Here is a 14,544-nt window from a genome sequence, read left to right on the forward strand (position 1 = left end):
AGTTGAACTACATGGAGGTCTGTTTACGTTACATTTCTCTTTTCTATTGAAATGCTTTAAAATGAGGCAGCACGACTTTGACTTTAAATATATTCCGCGCTGTCGATGCCATTAGTATGCAGATCCGTTCAGCTGGATATACCTTGATATGCTGCTCGTATTATCACCGGCACATATTGCTTCCGAGGAAGTTGAAGTTAATGACTTTACAATTGGAGTTTTCCACAAGTGGTGCAGATCTTTTCAGTGACATAGCGGCTCATTTTCTAACGGCACAAAACGTTTCCCAACAGCGGCACATTATACCGACATGCTGCTCTTCATCCAGCGACAGAGGAAACAATATCTACCACTGTGTATCACGTTGAAGGGATCGGCATGCTGATGGCATTGACAACGTGAAATAGAACCAAAGTGAAAGACACGCTGGCATAATTCAAAGCATTTAAATAAAACAGGGCAAAATAACATAAACTGACCTCAATACAGTATTTTACTGTCAGCCGTCAAACCAATAAAAACATATCTCCTCCATGAAAGTATGTCCTTACCACTACATCCAACTCAAGCCGCAACCAGAGGTTTTTCATTTGCGACCAAAAGTTTTTGTGACACAAGCAAGATTATCAAATCTGACCAAAACCAACAAAATTCGATCTAGACTAGACTAAATTTAATTATAATTCATTTTTTCACAAATCTGCATTGTAATATATCCAACAGTTCACTCAGAACTTCATGGAAGTGTTAAAGGAAAAGTCTAAAGTTTAAGGAAGGATACATTATCTGTAAACCATCATTTTTTGCATGAAATTTTGTGGCAATTCATTTAATAGACTTGTCAAACTCAACAAAAGTAGTTGACTGATCAACAGTTCCGCCGGTTGGCTGCACTTCATCCAGAGTGTCATTTCAAAACAAACACTGAGAGACATGTGCTTGCTCTGCTGATGATTGTAGACCCGTGAAATGCAAAGTGGACCCAAACAGTATTTGAACCTTTTACATGCAGAACTTGTTGCAGCTAATAAGGATGATAAGTATATATTCATGTATGTTAATGTTACAACACGAAGAAGCAGAGTAATTGCTTGAGTTAACTAAGGCTGTAACCATCTGCTGCTAAACCTGGAGGGTGATTTTTAATGGGGGTTTGGGGGGAGGTGTGGATGATATTTCTTGTTGAGCCTCAGGTTCTATCATCATGAATGATATTTTGTAGTCAAGCCTAAAGAGGAATAATTGCTTGATAGATGATTTAATAATCTCCGAACTGATGATAGTGAATTCAACCATTTTAGTCTCAGCCTAAAAGGGGTTTGAACATTTCTCTGCAAGTAGGTTTTAGCCCACAGTTATCATACTGGCTCCATAGCAACACTAGCATTTTCCTGTATAGTCTAAACTGAGTGAATATCTACCAAATAAGTAATATGAAAAATAATACGAGTTATTAAAGAATTGACTAATATTAATATTAATATTAACATCAATATCTTGCCAGTATGTTTGACACTAAACATGTTGATGTCCCATGACTAGTGGTTATGGGATTCACACCTGCCGTTAAAATACGTCTTAGGTGACCTGATGACAAATGGACAGCTCTAAAATGTGGGTGTGAGCGCATGCTGGGTTCTTATTTGCTCAAACCACATTCAGAGGTGGTCTAGCATGGACACATGCTTTTAGCTGTGGATATGAAAATGTATCCTTGGCCACACTAAAAGACCAGCTACTCAACTGACATCCTCTGCGTAAGCAACAGAAATAATATCCAATAGAAAAATATCCTGCAGTTTAGCTGAAAACTGAACTGGTAGGTTTTATATCCACCACAGCCCAACCCTTTCAAACCCGCTCGCAGGATGAAATAACCGTAGCCTGAGTTCAAACATTTCCCCACATAATGACTTTTAGGAATCAGTGTTATCTTTTGTTTTGTATTTAGAGACCAAAATATAAAAGTAAACAATCGGAGTTTAGTGCTCTTAAATCACTGAATTAAATTCACAAACAAAGTGGAATTGAAATATAAAACAGAGGTGCAGTTAGGATATAGAATAATTTATTGTATTTTTATTTTTTTTTAAAAACACTTCAAATTATGTATGACAGCATAACTTGGTAGGATAATTGACAGTAATAAATTACAGATGTGAAATACATCATGAATAGGCTAATTGATGGTAAAGTAAGCAAGGATGACTCATTTGGTTAAATTATTATTATTTACATGTTTACATTATATTTAAGTGATGTGTGTATATTTGCATAAACACAGATTTGAGCAGGGAAGTGAGATCCAATTGGAAGAGGTCACTCCAGATGCTTTTTAATCCCACGTGATAGTAAGTATTGTGGTTCCCTTCATGTTGTCTGAGCCTGACGTACAAGTGCATTTTTATTCTTTATGGCCAATGTCTTTTAAATCTACTCTTCATGATTTTGTCATTTGTTGGTCAAAACATACAAAAAATAAAAAAGAAACTTGATCAATGTTCCAAAACAAAGGTGCAAAACTGGCAGAGCACAATGCTATGGGTATATCTGACAGCATGCTTAAAAAAGATGTTAGGCTTCCAACTTCAAGGACCTGATACAGGTCCCATACCTGTATCAGTTGCAGACAGCACTGGAGAAATTGGTGTTTTGGAATAAGCCTTTCCTCAGGGGGAAGTGATGATTAGAAAGTGTCTGGAAAGCAAAGCAAATGGTCTCCTCTGTCTGCATCGGGGATACAACAAGCTCAACTGTGTCCTTAAGGTTTAAAATAACCTGTCGTATCTCGGCTCACCCACAAATAGTTTGGATGGAACAGTAAAGGCAGACAGCCACAGCAGTTTTCATGGATAATCTCAGCAGGATTTGCGACAAAATGCAGCACAACCAATCCGTTTTATCTCCCAACTTGAATGGGAATTTGTTGAGTTCCAAGGAGGGGGCGAATATTATTTTCCTTACAGCATCACTTCTAACGATATTACACCCTCTGAAATATTGTGTAGCACATCAGAAGCCTGTACTACGAAGCGGGTTATGCGTTTATCGAGGTTATTTCAGGTTTAACTCTGGGTTTTAAGTACTATGAAGCTTGTTCACGTCTTACCGGGATACATCGCCATGGTAACTTATGCTGCAGAGCAAACCTATCCATGTTTGTGATTGGTCAGATGCTGCAATCGCCTCCTGTATGTGAATGTGCTCGTAGCTGGATTGGGAAACCCTGCGTTGACCTTTGTGTGACTGTTTAGTGATCTCACTCGTTAGGTTTTGTTACCAGCTCCCAGTTTGTGTTGGAGGGGCAGAAACCCTCTCTAGCTTTAAGATTAGACTCAAAACGTTCCTTCTTGATAAAGCCTATAGTTAGGGCTGGCTCAGGTAGACCTGAACCAACCCTTAGTTATGCTGTTATAGGCCGAGGCTGCTGGAGGACCTCGTTACATGCTGAGCTTCTTTTCTTTCCTCCTACTCTTTAACTGACTCATACCTCACCATCTTCTTCTCTCCCATAGTTTCTTCTTATTATCTGTTGTCTCCATTCAGTTCCTTCACTCGTGTAGTTTCTGTTCTTTCTTTTCCAGATGTCCCGTCATGGAGCTGCATGTCTCTGCTCTGCGCTTGTCGTCTCCACCAACAGTTCTTCTCTTCTATCTCTATGCTGTCCTTTTCTCTCTCTGCTCTCCTCTCACCCCAACCGGTCGAGGCAGATGCTCCGCCCACCTCTGATCCTGGTTCTGTTAACAGATGCTCCGCCCACCTCTGATCCTGGTTCTGTTAACAGATGCTCCGCCCACCTCTGATCCTGGTTCTGTTAACAGATGCTCTGCCCACCTCTGATCCCGGTTCTGTTAACAGATGCTCCGCCCACCTCTGATCCTGGTTCTGTCAACAGATGCTCCGCCCACCTTTGATCCTGGTTCTGTTAACAGATGCTCCGCCCCCCTCTGATCCTGGTTCTGTTAACAGATGTTCTCCACCTCTGATCCTGGTTCTGTTAACAGAAGCTCCGCCCACCTCTGATCCTGGTTCTGTCGGAGGTTTCTTCCTGTTAAAGGGAGTTTTTCTTCCCTCTGTTGGAGGTTTTTCTCCCTTAAAGAGGAGTTTTTTTCCCTCCTAGCTTATGTGGGAATTGTTGAATTGTTGAATTGTTGAATTGTTGGTTTCTCTGTATGATATTGTAAACTCTTGCTGTAAGGACTGTAATGTGTTAAGTTCCATGAAATAACCTCTGTTGTGATTTGGTGATATATAAATAAAGTTGAATTGAATTAAAACAGAAAACAGAAAGATGTCCTGGGTAATGTGAGTTTGTTGAACCTGCTTCGCTGTACTGGCCTTAGGTGGTTGTTCAGGTGAACATCCAGATGTTCATTAGTATACAGCCAAATCTTTTCTGTACAGGAGTGCAGTGAGCCTCCTAACTGGCCTTCACAGCACTGACCTCACATGGAATGGCGACTGCCAGAACAGGATAATACAGGGAAAATACATGAAAAAATGTAAACCACTAAAACATGACTTGTCCCATTCGAGGAGATGCGGTGTGGAATACATTTTTGTAAGATTTACTTGACTATTAAAATAAGGAAAAAAAAAAATCTATCTCTTTACAGATTCAAACACAGCTTGAAATTTCCTGTTTTACCGGCTGACAAAGACATTTGAAGCCCAAAGAGGAAAAGGTGATAATTAAGTCTAAAACACCATGTCTTGTTGAGGGATTATCTTCCGCTGACACATCAGTTATTTTCTTTGGGTGTCAGAAAGCAGAGTGTAACATAATGCAGTACTGACGTGGAAATGATTATTTCATTGCAATGCTCACTGTATGCTGGCAGCGTGTAGACATAAATGTGAGGAATGGAAAGGGAGGCCCGAGCCAAAGATACAACTAAATGCTCCCAAAAGAGGGAAGGGAAAAAAAAAAAATCGAAATCCCTGACTTTTCAAGTTTTTACTATTTTAACACTGTTATTTCAAAATACTACCAAAAAGTAGCTTATTACTGAGGGGCATTTGTCTGAGTTGCCTGCAGCATCACCCTCACCAAAAATACCAAAGCACTCTGATGCCCAGAGAAACAAAAACAGGGTAAAAACAGCAAATAGTTGACCATTACAGCAGAGTGTTACTACCTTCCTTTGAACAATAATAATGGTTCCTTATTCAATAAACAGCTAGAGTTAACATCAGTTACTTCTGCCTTAAATTCATCAGGGGAAGATGGAAGGATAATTAAAGTGTTTGTGGGAATAACCTACTTCAGAATTAGGAGAAATGCACTTTTTTTTTTAAAGTGTGCTGCACAAAACATCCTCAGTCTGCTTCAATAAATCAGGCATGCAGTTGTATTGACATCTTAGATAAGTTAGCCATCCTTAGCCCAACTTCCAATAGTTGATTAAAATGCATTTCCAATCCCATCCACTCTTGTAATTATTAAAACACTTTGTAAACCTTTGCATTTTTATTTCTAGTTGGTTTTATAGTATAACAAACTGCCTGCACTATGATAAAAATGCTCACTGAACACACGTTTATGCATGAATGATCAGGATAATTACCCTTGCTGTCTGAATTTAGGATGTATTGGCCACTGATTCCCAAACCGTGATAGTACCACCAGTTGGAGGCTTCACACAGTAAAATGATAGTAAGGTGGATTTAACATGAGTGCATATGAACTCTGCCCTAATGAACAGAAACAGCCATAAAATGTGCTAATATGGTGATATATGCTAATATCATATTAAGGGGAAATAAAAACTGGTGAACTAGATAAACTGGAACACCTCATAGCAGGAACAGTGTGGAGTAGCTTTGGGGTTTCTGATAATTGGCTTGATCAATAGCCAATAAGAGCTTTGACCATGGTTGGCCAACATTAGGTATGATTAATTTATTATTGCTTCTTCCAGTGTCCCTTACTTTGTCCGGACCATATGGTCATTTTAATATTACTCAAGTCTGATAATGTTTACTTACATTTTCTCAGAGACTTTGATTTTGTATTGAGGACCAGATTGTAGGTGATCTGTGTTAAATGCAACTTTTTCAGGTGACTTCTGTCGTCAAGCAATATCACAAATCAGCTTTTTAAACGGATGATACCTTGTGTGTGCAGACTCACAGCTGTAAAGCAACACTGCAGATTCCTCTCTGAAGTTTTTCATCTTCTTCTATTCATGTTCATCCTGGTCCCCTTGGTAAACCTGTCCTCGCCAATACTTCCCCGACTTTAAACGATATGGGTTTGCTGATTTTAGTATTCTTAATAACACCGGAGGTTTATTGCCCAAAATAGATCAGCTCAGCTAATGTCTGGTACAAAAAAAGTTAAATAAAAATGGTTCTCTGCAGCTCAAACCTCATTGCATATTAAATTAACTGAAACTAAATGCAGCCCGTTATGGTGGAAATAACATGTGCTTTGCTTTTGAAAGGGTCAGAAAGAGACAGTCGTGTAGGAATTGAAGCAAAAGGGTGAAAACATTCAAAATTGAAAATGTGGTTTGGTCTTTTGGTGCAGCATGGCTTTAACACTCACAAATATTCACTTTCTAAAAGCACTTCACTGAATGGTTAATGTGCCATTGATTCTTGTAACATCAATGTCGAAAGCTACAAAACATCAGGTTTCATAACACGCTAATAAAAAAAAATCTTGGAATCCTTCTAACAACAGAATTATTTGGGGTTCAGGACTTTTATACAACTTCAAAATGTTTGTGTCAGAGAGGGGAGATTCTCACTCCACTTGTGGCACCATAGACAAAGACGCAGTCACATTCATTTCTATTCTTGATTCTCTGTGACTGACATTTACTGATGTTGACAGTTTCATTGCTGATTTGATAGACAGCTTCATTCAGTCTTTGGAAAAGACTTCTGGAAGCACAGATATAATTAAGTGTTTAGAATGTGAGTATCACTCATCAGCGTTGGTCTGCTGATTTTCCAAGACTTGAGAGAACTCAAAAGTGATCCTCAAAGAAATCCTTGACAAATTCAATAAAAAGCACATGTCAGTGTGGTGCCAACCTGCGAGTGACTGACTGTTGCAGGTACTGACTCAAAAGCACCCTTCGCTTAAAAAGTAACTTAATACTTTATGTTCAAAGTTTTTACTTTAAACATAATTTTAACTTTAATTATTTTTACAATCACTTTAATAATGACTTATTAGGTTATCTTTAAAAAAAAAAAAAAAAGCAAATATATATAATAGTATGTTTATTGTGTGCGTTAAAGAGGGCAGAAAAACACGTGGATTTCTGGATCAAATAATCAAAGCCAACAGATGTGTACTAACCCGTAAAGAGTAGTACTCTTACGGGTTAGTACACTTACTTACACTTAAGTGAGTGTACAAAGGGATGTATGTGATTTTAGACACAGAGTCAGGAAGTAAACTGTGACAGCTTGAGTTACTGTGGTGACTCCAGAGAACAATTTGTCCTTGCTGGTATTGGTGTGGTGGGAGCGACAGTAGAAAGCACACATTCACCACCCTACTTTCAGGAAGATTATGTTGTTGCCACTTTGCTTTGCAAATAAAGTGCCAGGGCGTTTGCTACTTCCCACCATACAACACAACCCAGAATTAGACCCACTTCAACAGCATTCACATACACACTGTAGTAGCAGGCATGCAGCAGCAGAGTGAGCAGAGCACACCACCCTAACAACAGAGGTGAGGTGAGTTTATGTAGCTGTAAGAAGACTTCAAGGAACATTAGCCAAGGAAAAGGATTTCTTTTTTAATTTGAATATGAGGCTGAATTAATAATCGTATCATTTTCAAGTGTTTATTTGTGCGCCATGCACATCAATGAGGATTTCAAGTGACACTCAACTACGTGTCTTGTGTCTAACTTTTATGGCAAAGCACAACTGACCGACACAAAACTAAGAGAGGGCTGAGTTGCTTATTGTTGGCTGAGCTCTTGACAACAACTGTATTTTCACAATTGTGGAATATCCTGATTCTGATCTTCGTCATTGATATGTTTTGGCATCATGACTCTAATCCTCGGACCTCAGGGGGAACATAATGGTGCGAATAAGCCGATTAAGAAAATCAAACAGTTCCTTTTTTCTACGTGATACTTCAAATAGATAGAAAAATGCTGGTTAAAGCTTCCATTAATGTAATAACTGCAGGTATATTATAGGTGAGAGTATGTGAGTCATAAGAGACTTACATTGTGATATAAGCCCTCCTGAGAACAAGAGCAAAACCTGCACTCAACACATTCTGATACTTTGGCTGCTGATCGACCATTATACATTCCCTTGTATAATGCATACATTAATTTTTACAAGCAGAAAACAAATTCTTTAACCTGTGGCCCTATTAGGCTGAAGGTTTTATGTCAGTTTAGTGTTAAAACAAGTTATTTGGGCTCATCTACATTTACAACAGATGTTGGAGAACTGGATACACTCAACAACAGACTTGTACATAAACAAATGTACTGTGTAGTGCAGTTTTACGGTTTAAGAAGTTATTTAAAACATGCTTGTTAATGGGGTATTCAAAGTTGAGAATCTTTTCATAGGCTTGATGTTTGTTGCACTGAGATATGGCTTCATCTGTGCATGCAGACTTTCTAGACCAATAACAAGAATCTCAGTTCAGTCACAGTTGAACTCCAGAAAACTTGAAGACATCCAGTCCTTCACATCTGTTAACCAGTTACTCAGACAAGAGAGGTCTCATTGGGCTTTTAGAGAGATACAACTGTGTGACCATCACCATCTCCCACCGAAACAAATACAAATGTGATCTAGCAAACATGCTGCAAGCAATTGCAATGCTTTATCAGCTACACTAATACAAGTCTGTTACCTAGGATACCATGATCCTCAGTGTCCCCAGCATCTGCATTCAGCAAGAGTTGGTGGTAGTTTCTGTGGTAAAAATTCTGTAATCTGAGACCGTTACTAAAAGCTGTAAGGAGCCCTTTCTAAGACCTTGGAAGTAAATGGTAGTTTGGTAATTGGTCTGTAGTCACTGTAGACAGACGGGTCTACTGGACTTCTGGCTGGACGCCTGGCTGGACGCCTGGCTGGACGCCTGGCTGGACGCCTGGCTGGACGCCTGGCTGGACGCCTGGCTGGACGCCTGGCTGGACGCCTGGCTGGACGCCTGGCTGGACGCCTGGCTGGCTATTAGAGTCTCCCATTGGGTGGTCTTGAAGAGTCCAGTTTGAGATTGGGGTAAGAATTGTACAACTAAAGCAAGGGATGTACCGTATAGGTTCTTATACAGGACACATTCATTGTTTTTGAGAAAATACACAACATTATTAGACTATACTTTAATTCCATTGTGTCTAGGTGAGAACTGTAGGAGTTTCCTGGGTAAAAAGTGCCACCTTTATTTATAGCTAAGTTTTACAACCCACTTATTTATTTTCGACATTTTACTAAGCATACCGAATGTGCATAACCGAAAGTTAATTTCCATTAAAAGTACAAACATTACAGTGTCAAACGGAGCTTGAAACGGCTGGCTGTCTCAACCAACAGCATAGGTGTGATAGGAAAGTTTCTACGGCAGCATGTTTGCGAGGGATTATTTCCTGGTGGAGGCTTTTATTTCTTCCCCTGGGTGTCAGATGATTGGCGGGAAGCAGAGCGTAACAAAGTGAAATGAGGATAAAACACAAACTTTGCTCATACTTACTCTGATGGATTATCTTGCACCATGGAAGTTGATTTCATAGTGAAGACAGATGAATGGCAGGAAATGGAAAGCAAGGTCTGTTTCCTGCAGCGACTCACAACCAGCTTTGCTGTCTTAGTGTTTAATGGTTTCATAATTGTTTGCACATTGTTAAAGTTATGGCGATCAAAGGGCTTTTTGTTGTTGTTGTTTTTATTTTTCACATGAGTATTAAGTAAGTTGAATCAAAATCCATTCAGTGGTGTCTGGTATACTTGTGTGTCCGATAGATCACCAGGAAAACAAACAAGCAAATATTGAACCAACAAAGGGACCGATATATTACATTGTGTTACATCATTTCATTTATTTTAGCAAGAAGAAGAATCATAGTATGACAGAAATGTATGACAATGAAGTTTGCGCATCTGATAAATACAGCGAGGGACAAAGAATGAGATGATGAAACCGAGTATTTGTGAGAGAAACAAGGATAGAAGTAGAGAATATACCAAAGAAACCACAACACGTACTTCTGAACCCAAATGAAGTTTGGCAGCAGGTCTCACCTGTGGGGCTCTCTAACCCAGCGGCTGCTGTGTCTCCTCCTCCCCCTGCGTTGGATGTAGCTGGAGCAGGGGTGGTGCTGGTTGCAGTGATGCCTGTGTATTTCTTACTGCCACTGTACTCTGTGCTGCTCTCGTCATCCCGCACCGTGGTGGCTCCTGATTGGATGCCAGAGTCTGAGGCATAGTAGGTCTGTTGCCACTCTGCCACCTTCACCACGCTATCCGCCTCACTCACTGCAAGGAATAACACACCTCTTAGTATTAGATACTACTACCAATACTAATGCTGCTGATGACAGTTATGCTGCTACTGCTGCTTGTGTTGCTGCTAAAATGACTACTTTGCTCTACTAATTCTGTGACTAGTGAATTTATGCCTCCATCACAATGGCATATACAGTATGTGATATACACAGTGAGGTGAGTCAGGATTTTGGAGAGGAGGACAGGTTGAAGTGTCCGCTGATTGTCATGAAAGAACTATGGAGTTGGATCTGTAATCCTGCGACAGCAGAGTGGCGCCACAAGAGTGCGACGCCACCGCAGACGATGGGATGTAAACAACAACTGTGGTGTGAAAGAACTCCGAAGACAGATAGTATGGCTCCAACCTCACGGCCTGCATCTCTATGTCTGGGGTAAAGTTGCTCTCTATCACCTTTATATATTAAGGGTAAAACCATTTCAAGTTAATAAAGATGGTACGACCTTCTCTTTTCTTATTACAGCTCTGTTGTCCTCTGTCTGCACGCTCCACTGCTCAACCCAACAGTCTGGTACGTTCGTGTCTCAGTAAAACACAGCAGTACTGCTCACCAGTGCTCTAAATTTACCCATCTTACAGATCAGCGATCACACAGTCCCTGTGATAATTTATGGAAGGCAAGGTTTCAGTCTCCTGTTTCTGTTTCTCCGTAGTTTCTGTTCTTTCTTTTGCAGATGTCCCGTCATGGAGCTGCATGTCTCTGCTCTGTGATTGTCGGCCCACCAACAGTTCAAGTTTTGGATCTCTATGCTGTCCTTTTCTCTCTCTGCTCTCAACCCACCCCAACCGGTCGAGGCAGATGCTCCGCCCTCCTCTGATCCTGGTTCTGTTAACAGATGCTCCGCCCTCCTCTGATCCTGGTTCTGTTAACAGATGCTCCGCCCTCCTCTGATCCTGGTTCTGTTAACAGATGCTCCGCCATGGTATAACTACCATTGCTACTACTAATTCTACAATTGGTATTACTAACTCTACAACTACCACTGCTAACTCTACAACTACCATTGCTACTACTAACTCTACAACTACCACTACTAATTCTACAACTACCACTGCTATTACTAACTCTACAACTACCACTGATATTACTAACTCTATAACTACCGTTGCTACTACTAATTCTACAACTACCACTGCTACTACTAATTCTACAACTACCACTGCTATTACTAACTCTACAACTACCACTGATATTACTAACTCTATAACTACCATTGCTACTACTAATTCTACAACTACCACTGCTATTACTAACTATACAACTACCACTGCTACTACTAACTCTACAACTACCATTGCTACCACTAACTCTACAACTACCACTGATATTGCTAACTCTATAACTACCACTGCTACTACTAACTCTACAACTACCATTGCTGCTACTAACTCGACAACTACCACTGATATTACTAACTCTACAACTACCACTGCTACTACTAATTCTACAACTACCACTGCTATTACTAACTATACAACTACCACTGCTACTACTAACTCTACAACTACCATTGCTACCACTAACTCTACAACTACCACTGATATTGCTAACTCTATAACTACCACTGCTACTACTAACTCTACAACTACCATTGCTACCACTAACTCTACAACTACCACTGATATTGCTAACTCTACAACTACCATTGCTGCTACTAACTCGACAACTACCACTGCTATTACTAACTATACAACTACCACTGCTACTACTAACTCTACAACTACCACTGATATTACTAACTATACAACTACCACTGCTAACTCTACAACTACCATTGCTACTACTAATTATACAACTACCATTGCTACTACTAATTCTACAACTACCACTGCTATTACTAACTATGCAACTACCATTGCTACTGCTAACTCTACTACTACTAACTCTACAACTACACTTGATACTGATAACTCTACAACTACCACTGCTATGACTAACTCTACTACTATTAACTCTACAACTACCAATGTTATTACTAACTCTACAACTACCAATGTTATTATTAACTCTATAACTACACTGATATTACTGACTCTACAACTACCACTGCTAACTCTACAACTACCACTGCTATTACTAGCTATGCAACTACCATTGCTACTGCTAACTCTACTACTACTAACTCTACAACTACCATTGCTACTGCTAACTCTACTACTACTAACTCTACAACTACCAATGTTATTACTAACTCTACAACTACCACTGATATTACTAACTCTACAACTACCACTGCTAACTCTACAACTACCACTGCTATTACTAACTCCACAACTACCACTCCTACTACTAACTCTACTACTACTAACTCTACAACTACCACTGTTATTACTAACTCTACAACTACCATTGCTATTACTAACTCCACAACTACCACTGCTAACTCTACAACTACCACTCCTACTACTAACTCTACTACTACTAACTCTACAACTACCACTGTTATTACTAACTCTACAACTACCATTGCTATTACTAACTCCACAACTACCATTGCTACTACTAATTATACAACTACCATTGCTACCACTAACTCTACAACTACCACTGTTATTACTAACTCTACAACTACCACTACTGCTTGTACAGTAACTGCTGTTCCTATACTGCAGCTAATAGTACTAAATGTCACTTATATAACTATGATGTTAGTGGTGCTGGTTCTAGCAGAAAAAAAATAAATACCATTTTTATTGTGCTCGTGTACTACCTGTGCTGATACTGCGAGTATTAGTTCTGTCATTTTTAGTGCTGTAACCAATACCCATAATATATGTGCTTTAAATGTATAGAGTGGAAAATCCAAACTGGCTGTTCTGGTGACAGAACACTTACTTTGCATGGACATCATCTCCGTTCACTGGTGCCAGTGGTGCCTTCACTGACCTTTAACCTGCAAAGAAAGAGAGCAGTCATTTAGTCTGCAAACAGGATTGCAAACAATATTTAAACTAATCCTCTTCTGGAGGATTAGACATTAAGCGCCATATTTTGCAAAGTATGATATTTCTACAAGAAATGCATCCATATCTTAAAGGGTTAGTTAGGGCTACATATGCTTTTGGAGGGATCAAAACTTCTTAGCTTCTCTTTATATTTCCCCCATTTCTCCAATGACTCCAAAATTATGTTTTAAACTTTAAACTTAAAAATTACTACTGGAAATAAAAAAGTGAGCAGAATTATCAATAAGGCAAATAAAGGATACATTCAAACCACTGAGATGAATCTCTGAATGACGCTTTATTATTTGCATTATCATGTTCTAGTTCATGCTACAGGATTCTTTCAGGTTTTTGATGTGTGCTCTGTATATACATACTTCTTAACATTAACATATGAGTATGAATATTTTTGTGCACATATATATATTATACAATATTCCAATATTAATTTTATCCATACAAATATTTCTACATTTATAAGTTTTAACATTTATAGTACAGTATACACTGTTGCTCCTTTCTGTATTGCAGATAGACTATAGTATACTGGATGTTGTAAATATATATATATATATATATATATATATATATATATATATATATATATATATATATGTATATATATATATAGATGGATGTTTGGTTTTTAACTTCATTGTTCATTGTTTTTTTTTTTTTTTTTTTTTTTTACTTTTACTTTCGTAGATGAATATTATGCATAAAATGTAATCAAAAAACAGTTTCAGACTTCATTTTCAGATTTTGTTTCTGCTCACAATAAAAATAGCAGAATCATGCATACTATGTTTAATGAACTATGATACATTTGCAGGCACTATTTTCTGTTACCAGTTTCAATGTGTTAAAATTACACTCTTCTGTCTGTTTTTCAATTACTCCTACCTTATCAAATTCAGCTCTCATTAAGGCTGGAAAATGTTCATTAAAAATAAAAAGCAAAAATCCAGTGTACTAGTTATTTATTCCAGTGTGCTTTTTGGCTCTAACTTTTACACAGTAGCAGGGTGTAGCAGGCATACTAATCCTGAAGGTGTTCTGTACTGTGTGTAAACTATAAAGATTAAAGAAGT

At 38.8% G+C, this 14,544-nt stretch overlaps 1 protein-coding gene across 1 annotated transcript in view; it reads right to left on the minus strand.

Annotated features, from left to right (window-relative positions):
* The window catches only part of LOC138214249 (junction plakoglobin-like), a 114,090-nt gene that overhangs the window by 31,724 nt on the left and 67,822 nt on the right, over positions 1–14,544 (minus strand). Inside the window, 2 exon segments of the mRNA XM_069175676.1 lie at positions 10,243–10,476; positions 13,344–13,401. Coding sequence (XP_069031777.1) covers positions 10,243–10,476; positions 13,344–13,359 — 250 coding nt within the window. The 5' untranslated portion in view covers positions 13,360–13,401.

The sequence above is a fragment of the Embiotoca jacksoni genome, unplaced genomic scaffold (genome assembly GCF_022577435.1).
Source record: "Embiotoca jacksoni isolate LCO1_2020_lvr unplaced genomic scaffold, fEmbJac1.0.p SCAF_69, whole genome shotgun sequence".
In the NCBI taxonomy this organism is placed as follows: Eukaryota; Metazoa; Chordata; class Actinopteri; family Embiotocidae; genus Embiotoca; species Embiotoca jacksoni.